The sequence below is a fragment of the Plectropomus leopardus genome, chromosome 7, assembly GCF_008729295.1.
Source record: "Plectropomus leopardus isolate mb chromosome 7, YSFRI_Pleo_2.0, whole genome shotgun sequence".
Taxonomy (NCBI): domain Eukaryota; kingdom Metazoa; phylum Chordata; class Actinopteri; order Perciformes; family Serranidae; genus Plectropomus; species Plectropomus leopardus.
In genome coordinates this window covers 27,480,072-27,498,740 of record NC_056469.1, presented here as the reverse complement: position 1 = coordinate 27,498,740, position 18,669 = coordinate 27,480,072, and the positions used below count along the sequence as shown (strand labels likewise).

Here is an 18,669-nt window from a genome sequence, read left to right as displayed (position 1 = left end):
AAGCCCCAAACCACATGATTTTGAATGTCCAAAAAAATGGCCACAAAGGCAATAGTATAGTATGTCGAAAAAAGTCAAATTTGGACCCCCTCCAAAAAATGGCTGAAAACGACATATTATCGCTTGCAGAGATGTGTTATACTATGCAAAGTGGGAATAAAGGCCAAAAAAAGCCCCAAACCACATGATTTTGAATGTCGAAAAAAATGGCCACAAAGGCAATAGTATAGTATGTCGAAAAAAGTCAAATTTGGACCCCTCCAAAAATGGCTGAAAACAACATATTATCGCTTGCAGAGATGCGTTATAGTACAATAATGTGCAAGGTGGGAATAAAGGCCAAAAAAAGCCCAAAACAACATGATTTTGAATGTCGAAAAAATGGCCACAAAGGCAATAGTATAGTATGTCGAAAAAAGTCAAATTTGGACCCCTCCAAAAAATGGCTGAAAACGACATATTATAGCTTGCAGAGATGTGTTATAGTATGCAAAGTGGGAATAAAGGCCAAAAAAGCCCCAAACCACATGATTTTGAATGTCGAAAAAAAATGGCCACAAAGGCAATAGTATAGTATGTCGAAAAAAGTCAAATTTGGACCCCTCCAAAAAATGGCTGAAAACAACATATTATCGCTTGCAGAGATGCGTTATACTATGCAAAGTGGGAATAAAGGCCAAAAGAAGCCCCAAACCACATGATTTTGAATGTCCAAAAAAATGGCCACAAAGGCAATAGTATAGTATGTCGAAAAAAGTCAAATTTGGACCCCTCCAAAAAATGGCTGAAAACGACATATTATCGCTTGCAGAGATGCGTTATAGTATGCAAAGTGGGAATAAAGGCCAAAAAAAGCCCCAAACCACATGATTTTGAATGTCCAAAAAAATGGCCACAAAGGCAATAGTATAGTATGTCGAAAAAGTCAAATTTGGACCCCTCCAAAAAATGGCTGAAAACGACATATAATCGCTTGCAGAGATGCGTTATACTATGCAAAGTGGGAATAAAGGCCAAAAAAAGCCCCAAACCACATGATTTTTTAATGTCGAAAAAAAATGGCCACAAAGGCAATAGTATAGTATGTCGAAAAAAGTCAAATTTGGACCCCTCCAAAAAATGGCTGAAAACGACATATTATCGCTTGCAGAGATGCGTTATACTATGCAAAGTGGGAATAAAGGCCAAAAAAAGCCCCAAACCACATGATTTTGAATGTCGAAAAAAATGGCCACAAAGGCAATAGTATAGTATGTCGAAAAAAAGTCAAATTTGGACCCCTCCAAAAAATGGCTGAAAACGACATATTATAGCTTGCAGAGATGTGTTATACGTATGCAAAGTGGGAATAAAGGCCAAAAAAAGCCCCAAAACCACATGATTTTTGAATGTCAAAAAAAATGGCCACAAAGGCAATAGTATAGTATGTCGAAAAAAAGTCAAATTTGGACCCCTCCAAAAAATGGCTGAAAACGACATATTATCGCTTGCAGAGATGCGTTATAGTATGCAAAGTGGGAATAAAGGCCAAAAAAAGCCCAAACCACATGATTTTGAATGTCCAAAAAAATGGCCACAAAGGCAATAGTATAGTATGTCGAAAAAAGTCAAATTTGGACCCCTCAAAAAAAATGGCTGAAAACGACATATTATCGCTTGCAGAGATGCGTTATAGTATGCAAAGTGGGAATAAAGGCCAAAAAAAGCCCAAAACCACATATTTTGAATGTCGAAAAAAATGGCCACAAAGGCAATAGTATAGTATGTCGAAAAAAAGTCAAATTTGGACCCCTCCAAAAAATGGCTGAAAACGACATATTATCGCTTGCAGAGATGCGTTATAGTATGCAAAGTGGGAATAAAGGCCAAAAAAAGCCCCAAACCACATGATTTTGAATGTCAAAAAAAAATGGCCACAAAGGCAATAGTATAGTATGTCGAAAAAAAGTCAAATTTGGACCCCTCCAAAAAATGGCTGAAAACGACATATTATCGCTTGCAGAGATGCGTTATAGTATGCAAAGTGGGAATAAAGGCCAAAAAAAGCCCAAAACCACATGATTTTGAATGTCCAAAAAAATGGCCACAAAGGCAATAGTATAGTATGTCGAAAAAAGTCAAATTTGGACCCCTCCAAAAAATGGCTGAAAACGACAAAAACTATTCTAAACTAGTCTCTCCAGGGTGTCCTGGGTCTTCTGCGGGGTCTGCTGCCGGTGGGACGTGCCCTGAACACCTCACCGGGGAGGTGTCCGGGACGCTTCTTACTTATCTCAACTGGCTTTTCTCAACGCGGAGGAGCAGCTGCTCTACTCCGTGCTCCTCACCCTATGTCTAAGGGAGGGCCGATCCATCCTATGGAGGAAGCTTATTTAGGCCACTTGTACCCGCGATCTTGTTCTTTCGGTCACTACCCAAAGCTTGTGACAATAGGTGAGGGTAGGAACGAAGATCAACCACTAAATCGAGAGCTTTGCCTTTCGGCTCAGCTCCCTCTTTACCACGACAGATCGGTGCAGAGTCTGCATTACTGCAGATGCTGCACCGATCCGCCTGGTGATCTCCTGCTCCATCCTTCCCCCACTCATGAACAAGACCCCGAGGTACTTAAACTCCTCCACTTGGGGCAGGATCTCCTCCCAGATCTGGAGAGGGCACTCCACCCTTTTCCGGCTGAGAACCATGGCCTCGGATTTGGAGGTGCTGATTCTCATCCCGGCCACTTCACACTTGGCTGCGAACCGATCCGGTGAGAGCTGAAGGTCATGGCCTGATGAAGCCAACAGGACCACATCATCTGCGAAAAGCAGCGACCCAATCCTGAGGTCACCAAACCGGACCCCCTCAACACCCTGGCTGTGCCTATAAATTCTGTCCATAAAAGTTTTGAACAGAATCGGTGACAAAGGGCAGCCCTGGCGGAGTCCAACCCTTACCAGAAAGGAGTCCGACTTACTGCCGGCAATGCGGACCAAGCTCTGGCACCGGTCGTACAGTGAACGGACAGACCGAGCAGAGGGGCCAATACCCCATATTCCCAGAGTACCCCCCACAGGATTCCCGGGGGACACGGTCGAATGCCTTCTCCAAGTCCACAAAGCACATGTGGACTGGTTGGGCAAACTCCCATGCACCCTCAAGGATCCTGCCAAGGGTCCAGAGCTGGTCCACAGTTCCATGACCAGGACAAAAATCACATTTCTCCTCCTAAATCCGAGGTTCGACTGTCCAGCAAACCCTCCTCTGCAGTACCCCTGAATAGACCTTACCACGGAGGCTGAGGAGTGTGATCCCCCATATAGTTGAAACACATCCTCCGGTCCCCCTTCTTAAAAAGGGGGACCACCACCCTAGTCTGTCAGTCCAGGGGCACTGCTCCCGATGTCCACGCAATGTTGCAGAGTCATCTCAACCATGACAGCCCAACAACATCCAGGGCCCTAAGGAACCCTGTGTGGATCTCATACACCTCCGGGGCCCTGCCACCGAGAAGCTTTTTGACCACCTCGGCAATCTCAGCCCCAGAGATGGAAGAGCCCACCCCCAAGTCCCTAGGCCCTGCTTCCTCACCGGAAGGCGTATCTGTGGGATTGAGGAGGTCTTCGAAGTATTCCTTCCACCGATCCACAGCATCCCAAGTCGAGGTCAGCAGTGCACTATCCCCACCATACACAGTGTTGACAGAGCACCACTTCCCCCTCCTGAGATGCCAGATGGTAGTCCAGAACCTCTTCGAGGCCGTCCGTAAGTCTTCATGTCCTTACCAAACTCCTTCCATGCCCGGGTTTTCGCTTCGGCGATCGCCGTAGCTGCACTCCGCTTGGCCTGCCGGTACCTTTCTGCTGCCTCCCAAGTCCCACAGGCCAAGAAGGCCTGATAGGACTCCTTCTTCAGCTTGACGGCACCCCTCACCGCCGGAGTCCACCAGCGGGTTCAGGTGTTGCCGCCCCGACAGGCACCGACCACCCTGCGGCCACAGCACTGATCAGCCGCCTCAACAATGGAGGCACGGAACATGGCCCACTTGGACTCAATGTCCCCTGCCTCCCCCAGAACATAGTCGAAGCTCTCCCTGAGGTGAGAGTTGAAGCTCCTTCTGATGGGAGACTCTGCCAGATGTTCCCAGCAGACCCTCACAATGCATTTTGGTCTGCCAGGTCTGACCAGCGTCCTCCCAAACCATCTGAGCCAACTAACCACCAGGTGGTGATCGGTTGACAGCCTGATGCCAAGTGCACATATGGACACCCTTGTGCTTGAATGTGGTGTTTGTTATGGACAATCTGTGGTGAGCACTGAAGTCCAATAACAAAACACCACTCGGGTTCAAAAAAAAAAACGTTAGACCCAGGGGGGCATTCCTCCCGATCACGCCCCTCTAGGTCTTACTGTCGTTGCCAACATGAGCGTTGAAGTCCCCCAGCAGAACGGGAGAAGTCCCCAGAAGGAGCACTCTCCAGCACAACCTCGAAGGACTCCAAAAAGGGTGGATAGTCTACACTGCCGTTTGGACCATAGGCACAAACAACAGTCAGGATCCGTCCCCCCACCCAGAGGCGGAGGGAGACTACCCTCTCGTTCACCAGGGTAAACTCCAACATACAGACACTGAGCTGGGGGGCAATAAGTATTGTCACCCCTGCCTGGCACCTCTCACCAGTGGCAACTCCAGAGTGGAAGAGAGTCCAACCCCTCTGGAGAAGACTGGTTGCGGAGCCCATGCTATGTGTCAAGGTGAGGCTGACTATATCTAGTCGGAACTTCTCAACCTCGCGCACTAGCTCAGGCTCCTTCCCCACCAGAGAGGGGACATTCCATGTCCCTAGAGCTAGATTCTGCAGCCGAGGATCGGACCACCAAGGTCCGCGCCTTTGGCTGCCGCCCAAAACAACACCCGACCCCTTTGGCCCCTCCTATGGGTGGTGAGCCCAGGGGAAGGAGGTCCCACCCCCAGGCCTGGCTCCTGGTGACCCGCGTCCAGGCTGGGGAAACTTTTAAGGGTGTCTATATGGCAATAGTGTAGTATGTCAAAAAAAGTCAAACTTTGACTGGTCCTAAAAATGGCTTAAAAAGACATATAAGTCCCATCATAGCATGCTATTTCAAAACAAAGGCCAAAAACATCAAAATACGCATAAAATAGTATGTCGAAAAATGTCAACTTTTGACTACTTTTGTCAGTTTCATCCAAACTCTCTTCTCACATTCTAAATATGTTGGTCAAAGTCCTTACTTAACCCCAAAACATCATTAAGGTAAGGCACACATACCTCATCCCTCAGGTCTCCAAGGAAATCCTCCATATACAGCTGGAAAATCAGCTGGAGCATTTGTCAGTCCAAAAGGGATCCTGATCCACTCATATAATCCCCAGGGTGTGATGAAGCAGTGCATGCGCGGCTCTCTTCACTGACAAAGCACTGATGGTATGCTTTACCGTCATAAATAATAATAGTAATAATACATTTTATTTATAAAGCGCTTTAAAATGAACTCAAACTGTACCGAAGTAAAAAAGCAACATGAACATAATTCAGTTAAACACAAATACACAGTAAATACACTAAACAATCACACATTAAAAGCCTATTTAAAAAGGTGAGTTTTTAGGAATGATTTAAATTTGGATGTGTCGATGCAGTCTTGAATATGTGTTGGGAGTAAGTTCCAGAGTGAGGGGGCAGCGATGGAGAAGGCTCTGTCCCCCAAGTTTCGGTGGATGGTTCTACACAGTGGAGAGAAGAGGTTTGCGTTGGAGGAGTGAAGGCTGTGGGAAGGAGCGTGATTGCAAAGGAGGTCAGTTTAGTATAGTATATTGAAAAACGTCAAATTTTGACATGTCAAAAAAATAGCTGAAAATGACATGTAGCTTGTAGAGACATGTCACAGTATACAATGTTGAAACAAAGTCCACAAATGTCAGAATTAAACATGTTGAAAAAATGGACGAAAACATCATAGTATAGTGTGTCAAAAAACATCACATTTTAAAGTATATTATAGCAATCTCAAATTTTTATATTCCCCAAAAATGACTGAAAACAACATAATATAGTTTCTAGAGTTGCCTCATATCATCCAATCTTTAAAAAAAGGCCAAAAAGGCCATCATTTTGACATGTCAAAAAAAAAGGCTGAAAAATGCATATTAAAGCTTTTAGAGACACGCCATAGTACACAATGTTGAAATAAAGGCCAAAAACTTCACAATATAGCATGTTGAAAAAATGGCTGAGAACGCCATAGTATGGTACATCGAACATAGCTGAAAACCACATATTATAGGTTGTTGAGACACGTTATTGAGTAAAATGTCAAAAAAGGCCAAGACCTCTTTATATAGTATGTTAAAAATGGCTGACATAGTACAATAGATAGAAAAAAAGGCCCAAAACAGCAAAATTAAGCATGTCAAAAAAATGGCTGAGAACGTATAGTATGTCAAAAAATCTCATCTCATAAACCATAAAATTACAAATTCAAATTCAATAGAACATCAAAAGCATTTAAAGCATTGGGAGGTTTGGCTCAGTGGGTAAGTAAGGTGGCTAGAGTGTGTGGGGTTGATGGTTCAAGTCTTACCTGGGCTAGGTGACATTTAACTTTTATGGCATATATAAAATAAAATATTGGCTGATATATCTGTCTGATCTGCTGATATAAGTCATTGTGACATACTTTGCAACAAACCCTTAAAACAGTTAAAAAAACACACAATTGGCTTCTTATCTCCTGAATTTTCCCTGCCAACAACTTAGTAGATTATCGGCCTGACTCATATATCATTTGAGGTTTTGACAGACATCACTGCAAATACTAAGCTAGAGAGAACGTGGAACACTTGCATATTGTGATGAGGTTTGGCTCAGTGTAATGCTGGTGGTTAGTGTACCTGAGATTACGGGTTCAGGTCTTATCTAGAACAAGTGAAGTTTAAAGACTGTCCAAAGCACAAAGTCAAAGGGACACTTGGCTTAGTGGGTAAGTCAGATGGTTAGTGTCTCTAAGGTTGGTGGTTCAAGTCCAATCTGTGTCAGATAACTTTTGAAGACTATTAAAGATGGGTTTAGAGAGAGGAAGGACAGTCAGGGGACAAAAAACTAAGGGAAAGACAAGAAGTAACGTTACAAGAGAGGAAAGTCAGCTAAGTTACAGGCAGTTGGGTTGAGACAGGAAGGACAGTCAAGTCACAAGAAGTTGAGTTGAGAAACAGGAAGTTGGGTTGAGAGACAGGAAGGTTAGTCAAGTTACAAGTTAAGTTAAGAAGCAGGAAGTTGAGTTGAGAAACAGGAAGTTGGGTTGAGAGACAGGAAGGTTAGTCAAGTTACAACAAATTAAGTAATAGGCAGGAAGTTGAGTTGAGAAACAGGAAGTTGGGTTGAGAAACAGGAAGGTAAGTCAAGTTACAACAAATCAAGTAATAGGCAGGAAGTTGAGTTGAGAAACAGGAAGTTGAGTGAAGGTAAAAGATGGAGGTAGAGGATAAGAATATAAGAGGTGAAAATAGGAATAAGTAAGGGTTAGAAAGTAAATAGTAAAGAAATGGAATTGGAAAGTTGGGAAAGTGGGAGAATAGTAAAGTAGATATAGAGTAGATATTAGATATATAAGTAGATATTAGCCAATATTTTATTTTATTTATGCCATAAAATATCATGTGCTGTAGATCCATACAGTTTAGACACTAATTGTGGTATTGCAGAATAAATTAAGGCATGTAAAGTTGAGTGGTATATCGTTTTGGCCGAAAAATCAGGTGAAGTTGTCCCGAAACAGGTAAAACCAGTATCGGCAGTGACGTCTGTCAAAATCAATGAATATCGGCCTGACTCATATATCAGTCGAGTTTTCGACAGAAGTCACTGCCGACACTGAATTTTCCATTTTAACACCATATGGCCCTTATATCAGCAGAAGTGCTGACATATTTTAATATCCAAGTGTACCATATTTTGTTTGTCTGTTTGTTTGTGCCACAGCTGTCTCCTTGTCTTGTATATGTATAATTTTAGCCAATTGTGGCATTATCTCATAAAATGCCAACTCCACGTTTTGTTGCAAAACTATTGCACAAGTGAGGCTCGATCAGCTGACCTCCAGCCCTTTAGACACGTGCCTAATCCACTGATCTACACTTCTGATGACAACAGACATTAAAAATCACTATTCCTAAGCGAGGCCCGATCCTACAACCTACAAACGCTATCCCACTGCCTTACCCACTGAGCTACACCTACTAACATCATTACCGAAAATAACTTGCAATTGAACAAAAAAACACGCATGCGCGGTTCTGCTAATTCTCGCTTCATGTCCCGGTGGGCGCGGCAGCATTTCCACGCCACTATCCAGACTTCCTTAAAACACATTTCAATTCTTTTGCACTAAAACATCCCCTTTGAGCACCACAACGTAATCTCAGATACCAACGGTCGGTATATCATTGTTTCTGGGAGATCCTATAATGTAGAAGTTATGCTTGCAAACGTTTACGCTCTTAATTCAGACGATGTCGTTTATTTATTTATTTATGTTTTCTTCGTTGCCTAATCTCAGCTCGTACTCTCTTATTCTTGGTGGGGATTTAAATTGCTGGTTGGATGCTGTGCTGGATCGGTCCTCTTCTAATCCTGTCATACTGAGTAAGTCAGCTTCAGTGATTCAGTCTGATTATGGTGTCTGATCTATGGCGCTGTCTTCATCCGAGCAGGAGAGATTTCTTTCTTTTCTCATGCGCACAAAACTTTTTCAAAGATTGACTACTTTCTTACTGATAATCAACTTCAACCATCAGTCCGTTCCTGTGTGTATGAAAGTATTGTGATATCAGACCATGCACGTGTTGCATTATCTGTAAACCTCCCCTGCTTTAATTCGCCCCTATCATCAGGTAATGTCTTTGTCAAATTTATAGAGGAGCAAATAGCTTTCTTTTTGCACACAAATGCCTCCCCTGAAACCCCCAGTTTGATAGTCTGGGAACGTCTTAGCTAATTATTTGAGCGGATTTAAAGCAAAACAGCACATTACAGACATAAAAACGGATGAAGGCAGCACTACCACAGATCATATTAAGATGTTGTTTGGGGTTTAGTGGAATGGGTAAATTTGTAAATTTTTTTTTAATGCTGTGTTTTGTCTTGTATATGTCCTGATTAGTTTTATACCTGTCATACAGTGTATGAACTTGTTAAATTTAAAATATTATTACAAATATTTCTGATATTGATATGGAGAACTCCTTGTTGTAAATAATTTCATCAGTCATACTGTATTATGTTGTCAAATTGTAAAAATACTGTGCTACAGCGAGACTTTTGTCCTAGTGTGATGGACGCTGCGCTGTACTACATTCTGAGGACTCTGCTAAGGATGGGACCATGCAGGCTGCAGTGATTTCTGTCAATCCTCCAAACATATCTGCTGCATCTGCCTACGCACAAGGCTGGACTGACAGATCCTAACAGGAGGACTCTGGCTCCACATAGGGTGAGCCGTCTCTGTCTGGCCAGAGACTTGAATGTATTCGTGTACCACCCAGTCTCAATCATGTGGTCCCATCCTGCCAGACACATCAGCACTCTGCTGCAGGGACGTTGAAAACCCCTACATGTACTAGTTCAATCTAAATACTGCAGTTGCTGTCTTTTTTTAATTTATTTTTTGATTTTGCCTGTATGCTGTACAGACTGACGATGCAAAAATCAATGTTCAATTTTCCTCTTAATCATTCAGTATTGTAATATATTTAATATAAAATAAAACTTTCATCAACACGTCTGTCTATGATGACATCTCTAATGACCTCATTTACAGAGGAAAATACACTCTACCTGTGGGGCCATGTTAGCTGTGGCTTAGATTCTGATAACCTTCAACCAAACAAGATCACTTGAAGCACAACTCATGCCGAACTTTTGGAGCCTCAAAAAATTGGATGTATGGTCTGATTTTAAACCGTCATCCGCCATCGCTTCCGTGGACAGTTCTGCACTAAGCAGCACAGTTTCTGTTGTCACAGGTGGATGCTGTTTACCTGCCATTTATGTTCAAATATATCTTTGTTTGGCAGACAGCTCATCCGTCATTGTACACTGTAGGTTCCGCTGAAATGCATGACGTTATCTGTTCATCACAAATGCTCTTTTGACTGTAACCTCAGTGCCTGCAGTCTGTCTTGATGGGTGGCTTTATTCTCCATTGCTGCACCTTCATCAAGCGATTCCCGAATGCACCTTTTCAAATGTTCGACACCCGACCCAGTGGAGGCAGAAACAGGGACCACATGTCTGAAGTTCATGTAGTTCTTAGGTATCATATCCTCAGGCAAAATATCAGAGAACTCTGCATGAAAAAAATGTAATCATAGTATTATATGTTACAAGGCATAGTATAATTAAAATGATTTTAATAATAGTCACAGTATGACATGTTGACAAATGTCATTTGAAAGTCAAAGTACAATATGTCGTCAAATATTTAATCAAAAAGTCAAACTACAGTATATTGTCAAAAATTTAATCAAAGACTCATAGTATACTATGTTGTCAAAAATGTCATCAGTCATACTACAGTATGTCATCAAAAATGTCCTCAAAAGGTAACAGTTTAATATGTTGTCAGATATTTTACCAAAAAGTCACAGTTTTGTAAGTGGTCCAACATTTCATCAAAAAAGTCATAGTTTAGTGTGTGGTCAAACATTTCATCACAAAATACTATAGTAACAAAAGAGCCATAGTATAGTATGTTGTCAAAAAAGTCGTAGTATAGTATGTCTTCAAAAATTCACACTATGCTATGTCGTCAAAACATTGCAACTGAAAAAACTAATAGTATGGTATGTTTTCAAAGAGCTGACCATGGCAGCACGAGTTTGACCTTTTATTGCGTCTTTGTTTGCAACCCAGTGAGGGAGATTTAAATAGCAGCTTTTTGCCTTTGTCATTGTTTAATAAGTGCTGCCGATGCATAATTTACCACCCCAGAGGCAGACGCTCATATGTTACATGTCACGCTTGTCATGACTCTTTTGATCGCAGGATGCTGCGATGCAGTGTATAATCACGCTGCTCCAGTGTGGTATAAACTTCGTTTATCGGGACTTTGTTGCTGCCCTATTGCAGGACCTCTGAGTAAAGTGGCTATAGTATAGTATGTCGTCAAAAACTTAATCAAAAAGTCACTGTATGTCATAAGATAAAAAGGTCATCGTATAGTATGTTGCAAAAAAAAGTCACACAAAAACACCATAACACAGAATGTCATAAAAGAGCACACAGTGCGCAGAAAAGTCACTCTTTCAATACAGAATTTACCATCTGGGTTTTGTAGTTGTTCCTTCAGCTCTGCTAGTTTGTATTCAGCGTCAGGCAGGTCCATCTTATTCACAACAAGTAGAGCTGGCTTTGAGAGCAGCTCCTCTTTGTACAACTCCAACTCCTTCAGGTCATGGAAAGACAGCAGAAAGAGGGAGAAAAAGAAGATGGAGATGGTAAAAAAATAACTGTGTGCATGAGGTGGATAAATCAATGATGTGTCACTTTACAGAACTTTATTATTAAAATCTTTTGCATCATCAGTCTTACTTTGGTGAGCAGCTGAACAGCTTCAAAGGCCGACCTAAACCGCGTTGTGCTTGCCAGCTGGAAACCGCAAACATCGACCTGCAGCCAGAAAGAGCACAACCAAATCAAACTCCATCATCATCAGCTGGTCACTCTGATCACATTCAAACATACATGATGAGACAGTTTCCTGTCGCTACGCACCACAAACAGAAGCTGCTTAGTCCTCTCCACATGCTTTAGGAATTTGTGGCCCATGCCTTTGTTCATGTGCGCTCCCTCGATCAAGCCGGGGAGGTCAGCAACAGAAATCTACCAAAAACAAGACTCAATGAGGGAAAACCAATAAAAAAGGAAACAGATTCAATGGACATTTAAAAGACAATTTAACGTGCATTCTCATACCTGCTTGTAATCTTCAAACATAAGTTTGCCGATCTCAGGTCTTACAGTTGTGACTGTAAAATAACAAAGAGTTTAGAAATGCCACAAAGGAAATTACAGCATATTGACCTAAAGAGTCAATATGCTAGAATTATTCAACTGAGGCAGGAAACGTATTTACACGTGTGTAGTATTATGTACTCACAAGCGTAGCTGGCAATCTGAGGTGTGGCATTAGACATGGCAGTCAGGAGAGAGGACTTTCCTGCATTTGGGAACCTAAAGGTGAATCAACACCAAAAATGACCTCATCCCCAAACACCAAGACACACTGGGATTCAATATAATACTGCATTTATACTGTGCAAATATTCATAGATCCATAGTCAGAGTATTAGCTACAGCAGATGGTGGTCGGCACACTACTAGTTTAGAGGAGCAGGCAGGAGTGCCAGTACAGAAGCTATGCAATGTACTGCTGCGTACAACAAGTTATTTTGGGTCTTGAAGTTGCACAACATCACAAACAAACCATCCGATCAGCAGCAGCAGCAGCAGCAGACCAGCGAGGAAAAATGGCTGTTTCTGTCAAAGGAGTCTGGTGGCTATGGCAGCAGCAAAATGCATTTTAGGAACACCTAAAAAAAAATCTGTATCAGTTTAAGTGTGCACAAATTTTTGGGTTATTTTTAGTGCTCGCTGTCAGACAGCTCTATCCGGTGGGGGAACTGAAACAGCTATATCGTTCTCTGCAAAGCTGCCAGACTCCATCGACAGAAACAGTCGTTTCACCTCACAGCACACAGGGAGTCGGTCTACTGCCAACTCCATCATTAACAAAAAAATATTCAGAAAGCTTTTCTAAGAGAGCAAATCAGCGTCTTTTCTAACTCAGAAAGCTGAGGAGTTTTGGTGTCAGCCAACCCATTCCTAAACTGGCGTATAAAGGCCTGGTTCAAAGAATTTCATTATTTAACATTACAGCATGGTGTGGCAACATGCTGAGGATGCTGAGGGCAAAAACAACCTCTCCAAGACTGTCAACACTGCAGGGAAGGTGATTGACAAGTCACAGAAACAACTCAGCAATATATCTGATAGTGCTGGACAAAGGAAAGCAAAAGTTTAATTGAGGATAGCTCACATCTATTACACTCTTAGTTTGAGCTACTCTCGTCTGACCATCGATTTAGAGTCTCTACAACCAGACAGAACATTTATAAAGTCATTTATCCTCGATGCCATACAGGCAATTAACAACACAGAATTACAGCATTAGGAAACATTACTACTTTAATAAGATGTGTTTTCCTTTATTATTTATTTAACTTAGCTCTCCTACCGGAATATGTGCACTATTGCAGCATATATATTGTACATTTACATTTTAATGGTGTATTGTGTTGTGTGTTTGCTGAGCTAAACAAAAGATACATTTCTACTGAGGTGGACAATAAAGTCTGTCTAATTTAGTTTATTTGTGTTATATTGTGACTTTCAGATAGGAACTAATATGGCATCCACAGCAGTTTTTGGCTTTTTAAGATTAAAACAGGGTTTTCCTGTGCATCATCACAAAGGCATGTGGCTAAATTGTTTTGATGTGACAGCATGATACAAACGTACTTCTACAAGACGCAATGAAGAGGAGAAAAAGGCAAGCATGCAGAACACAGCCAGCGATGAACCAGCTTCACTGTTTACATGATACAAATGAAAAGATTTTGCTACCCCTCCGCAACCGATTGAAATTTGAATCCGTTTGGGCCTTTTTCAGCTGACTGAGGTGTTTATATGGATAACTTTTAATCTATTTGGGCTTTTAAACCATTTCTAACCGGATTAGTAGGCTCCATGTAAACGTGCCTTATGTCAGGTCCGGTGTTTAGAATGGCTTAGCAAAATAGCATTTTGATGCTAAAACACAAAGAATTTGACCAGAATATTATTTTGTGATTTGGAAACATAAGCATCACTATTGTTAAGATACAGAATGATATTTTAAAAAATAAAATAAACGGAAGTATTTCTGCAAATTTGAGTCTCAGATGAGATAAACTAATATGTTGACGCGTGTTACTGCTCTCACCCAACAAGACCCAGGTCAGCGATGAGTTTCAGGTCCAGCCGTATGTGTCTGGTCTGGCCCTTTTTGGGCTCAAAAATAGAGTGGAAGGAGCCGCCTGCTCCTCCTTTTGCCACAATCACACGATCACCCTCAGTATTCAGGTCACCTTGGAGGGAGAAGAGTTAAAAATGTATGAGTTTTTACTAGGGGTCAACCAATATTGGTTTTTCAGGGCCAATATTGATCCTAATTATTAGTACTTAATGAGACCAACAACCAATATTTAGAACTAATGTGCACTCACAATGAAAATTAAAATCTCTGTAATTATTTAGAATTTGGAATATAACAAACTCCAACACAAAACGTTGTTTAAATGCCCTTAAAAAATGTTTAATCAAAAGTGAAACTTTAAACATCATAAACAGCAAGTTTCCAGCAACTTCTTCAGTGAAGAGAAATATTTAAATAAAAAATTAATTTATAAAAAATGGCTTCCTGAGGTTTTACAAAGTATAAGTCCTTCCCGTGCTGACACTTTCTTTGTACTTAATTAAATTTGTCAGCGATCCTTAAAATAAAATACTGATACAGATAATCGTAATGCCAAATATCAACCCCAATAATCCTCCAGGCCAATAATCTGTCTAGATTTTACTGCAACATCAATTGGCTACACTAATCCCATTTCTCGCTCTTGGTTTTGTGCCACCTGCAAAACAAATGAAAGCTCAAACCAAAGTAAGGCGCTCTATTATAAAACTTGTATCACAGATGCTGACCATGAATTGTACAACATGGGGAAGGTATTACATTAGAAGTTTGACATACCAAGTATTTGGCCGTCATCAGTGGTGACTGTGATACCAACTGGAGCCAGGACCTCCTTATCCTTCCCCTTCTCTCCTTTCAGCGCTCTGACACTGTCGAAAATAAAATTCACACACAATAAAATACACAAAGCAGCCCGTAGCATTTTATATATAACATGTTTGACAATCCGTGACAAAAATATAAATCATCAGCTGATGTCAATAAATGAAAGCCAACAATAATAGATACCTGACACTTTAAAGGAATCTTACGGTTGTATTTTTAAGAACAAACCTGCTGTTGGCTCCTGGTCCAGCTACAAAACGCTTCTCAGGGTACTTGTCCTTAATCCTCTTTAAGGTCGTGTTCTTGGTAGCCACCACCCAAACATCTCCCCCGTTTCCTCCCTGACCCCCCAAACGGGGCAGACCCATGCCTCCGCTGCCTCCACGGACATACAGACGGAGGTTATCTACAAAGTTTCCGTACTGCAGGAGGGAGAAACGAGACATTTTCAGAGATAAGATTAAAAACTTATGTCCATCTCTTTCAGGTCAAGTGTGCAGGATTGAGTGGCATTTAGCAGTGAGGCTACAGACTGAAACCAACTGAAGTTTCTCCTGTGTGTCAAGAATTTAGGACAGTGGCTGATGGGAAAACATGTTTGGCCCTATCTAGAGCCTGTGTTTGGTTTGTCTGTTCAGGGCTACTGTAGAACAACATCGCAGACTCCACTGAAGAGGATCCGCTCTGTATGTAGATATAAACAGCTCAGTCTTAGGTAACAAAACACAATGATTCTTAGTCTAATACTCTATTTCTGCAAATATATCCCCCTAAATCCTACACACCGGACCTTTCAGAGTCACTGTTACCATTAACAGCTGAGTCAAACCTCGAGCTGCCTCTAACTAAAGGCCTCAAATGCCTCTAAATGTTTAAATTTTTAACATTTTAACAACATTTCTTGATATGTGGCAGAAGCATGAGAAAGAGATGACTAGGAGAAGAAAATGGCAGTGGTCAAATACTGTGTTATGGTAAGCATAAGTAATAGAAAATTGCATTTTACATATATATATATATAGTGTTTATATTTTAGTATTTAACTTGCAGTTATGTCATTGCTGCACCTCTTTAAAATGTTGTATTTTCCATAATTAAAATAACCCATTTTTAACTCTTAATGCCAAGAGATCCATCCTAAATATCTGCTTCATGTCAATCCACTGACATCATTTTATATCTGACAAACGACACCTTTACTGGACTAGCTGCTGCTTGCACACCAGTTAATTTTATTTTGATATTTTTGTACCACTAAAAGGGAAGGTCAGGAATGAGACAATAATGTCTGTTTCGTAGGCCAAAGACTAGTTTTCATGCTTAAAGGGGTATCTTTACTTTCAATGCATTTTACACTTTTACCATCACTTAAGCTGTTAACGCATCGTTTAACTAACGTGTAACTTAACATATTCAACACTAACACCTGTTCATATTGTTCGGTAAAGGATGGCTGCTTCATATTAAGATCCCACGTTTAAAAAAGGCAGCTGAAGCTCACACACACCAAGTTAGTGAATGTTGATGTTTTGATAGTTAGCAAAGAGAGCTACCCCGCAGCTAGCTTACAGCTAACTTTCCGGCCAATGTCACCATTACTGTTTTTACTAAACAGACACTGTTGAGTTATTTTCATGAGGTTGCGACAAATGTCTGATACATTACATACCTTCCGAAAGCAGATTCTACTAAACTGGACCATTATCAGTGGCGTTTATCGCCACTTTTTGGGATGTTGACTGAGCTAGCGGCGAGTTGACATGTGTATGTACAAGGGACCGGAAGCGGTGGTTTCCTCGCAGCTCATTGGATCGTGAAGCAAGGAGGCGGGACTAAGCTGCGCTGATGGACAGCTCAGTTTGTTTGCATGTTGTATCACTTTTTTCCAGTGAAACAAATGCGGATGTTTTGTAGCAAACTAGCAAACAATTTGTTCTCCCTGCAGCTTTTTAGGCAGGAAAAGCAGTTGTGTTAATTATCAGGACATTGCTTGTTTTCCTGCCATGATAGAGACAATATTTGTTGTATTTTGACCATTGTTTTTGTTATTATGTTTGTGCTCTACCATGTTATTATGAGCCGTATAAATAAATGAAATGAAATTAATAAAAAACATTTGTTTTGCACACATCACTGGTTTCCTGCCAACACAGTGGCATTTAAAGCAGTTATGTATTTTTGGACATTTTAATCTAAAAAAAAAAAAATAAAAAAATATCCAAATGATAGCCTAATTTTGGACCCTTGGCTGAAAACCAATGTCCTAAAAGGTAACTCAAAATAAGTCTGGTAATCTTTTACAAAGAAATTATATTCTACATGAATAAGTAGCGCCCCGATTGGGCCAAATCTTCCATTTGTACGAACAATATCTGTAAAGTTTAATGAGCACATTTATACTCTCCAGAGGATGAACCCTTTCCAGTTTGGATAACAAATTCTCCAGTGTCACCACTAGGATATTTTTCAGCTTTAGTGTCACTACCCAGCTAGCAGGGAACATTCCTACAGTATTGGCTAACGTTTCCTACAAGTTGCAATAATGTTTTAAAGATAACATTTTAATCTTATGCTCAAAGAGCCTTTCAGGGATGTTTATCATTTCAAATAATGCTCCTGTAAGGTTAAATGCTGACTGAAATGTCACATTTGATCTGCAACATACTATGGATGTTTTGGTGATGTTTAGAGGTGACAGATCATAGAATGTTCTTTTATAAAACGTTCCCACAATGTTACATGAGAACAAAGGAAGAACATGTTCAACATTCAGAACATGTTATTGAGGCCTGACATTACATACCTGTTTGAAAATTAAATGTTCCAGTAATGCAAGATGTTTTTGCAATAAAAATAAACCAAAAAAACAACAACAAAAAAACCCATTTTTTTTCAACTAAAAGTAAACTTGCGGCTGAAACTTTAAAACATTGCATTGGTTGCATCGTAGCATTACTTTTTTAGAGCCAAAAACTGCTAGCTGGGTAGCAGAGGCTTCTGACTGAGAAAAGCCACATCACTAATGTTTTGTTAAATCTGTCCAACACTTTTATGCTGTAGGATGTAAAACACAAAGGGGCCCAAAACAAAGCTTTACTGAGCAGAAACAACATTTTTCTGACCATTAATAGCTACTAAGACTTGGGAATTGCATTTCTTAATTATAACTCTCCTCGTAACCCTTTGAAACCTGAGCAAATTGGCTTGATTGTTTTCAAAAATTTGGAAAACAGGAAAGGAGCAACTTAAGAAGTAATTGCCCCAAAAGTGACAAGAATATTTTTAATTTAAAAAAAAAAAGCTCAGAAAAATGTCCAGAAAAATATATAAATAATCACGTTTAAAATTATGTTACATAATTCTGTTAATCCTGTTAATAATACTGTACTGTTTTTTTTGGATAATTCGCTTTTTGTCATGCTTTTTTAAAAAAAAGAAATCAAGCCAATTTGCTCTGGTTTAGTTTAAATACTTGCGAAAGACTTCCAAACATAACACAAGAAACGGATGCGGATCAAGGTTTCAAAGGGTTAAAGCCCGCTCGGCGAGCTGCCGAGAGTCTCTGTGAGGATGCTGAGAGATGATGCTCTGATCTTCCGGCTCTCTTCTTTACACGTGAACGCGCGCACGCCTGCCGGTGCAGAGATGCGCATGTGACGACAAAAGCACACGCAAGACCCAGTTTCTCTCTCACATGTACACACACACACTTTCCGATCAAGACAGAGAAGATCTACCTCTCCTGCGACATTTACAGGCTGGTCAGACCTG

The 18,669-nt window shown here is 40.8% G+C and overlaps 1 protein-coding gene across 1 annotated transcript; it reads right to left on the bottom strand.

Annotated features, from left to right (window-relative positions):
* Nucleotides 1-9,954: 9,954 nt before the first annotated feature.
* gtpbp10 (GTP-binding protein 10 (putative)) lies at nucleotides 9,955-16,668 on the bottom strand. The gene is made up of 10 exons (XM_042490357.1): nucleotides 16,568-16,668; nucleotides 15,127-15,320; nucleotides 14,851-14,942; nucleotides 14,041-14,185; nucleotides 12,157-12,230; nucleotides 11,973-12,025; nucleotides 11,772-11,879; nucleotides 11,589-11,666; nucleotides 11,319-11,442; nucleotides 9,955-10,344 (listed from the first exon to the last, which is right to left on the bottom strand). Exons 1-10 carry the CDS (start codon nucleotides 16,598-16,600, stop codon nucleotides 10,133-10,135), a joined length of 1,113 nt encoding a protein of 370 aa, XP_042346291.1. The 5' UTR covers nucleotides 16,601-16,668; the 3' UTR covers nucleotides 9,955-10,132.
* Between the last annotated feature and the right edge of the window lie 2,001 nt (nucleotides 16,669-18,669).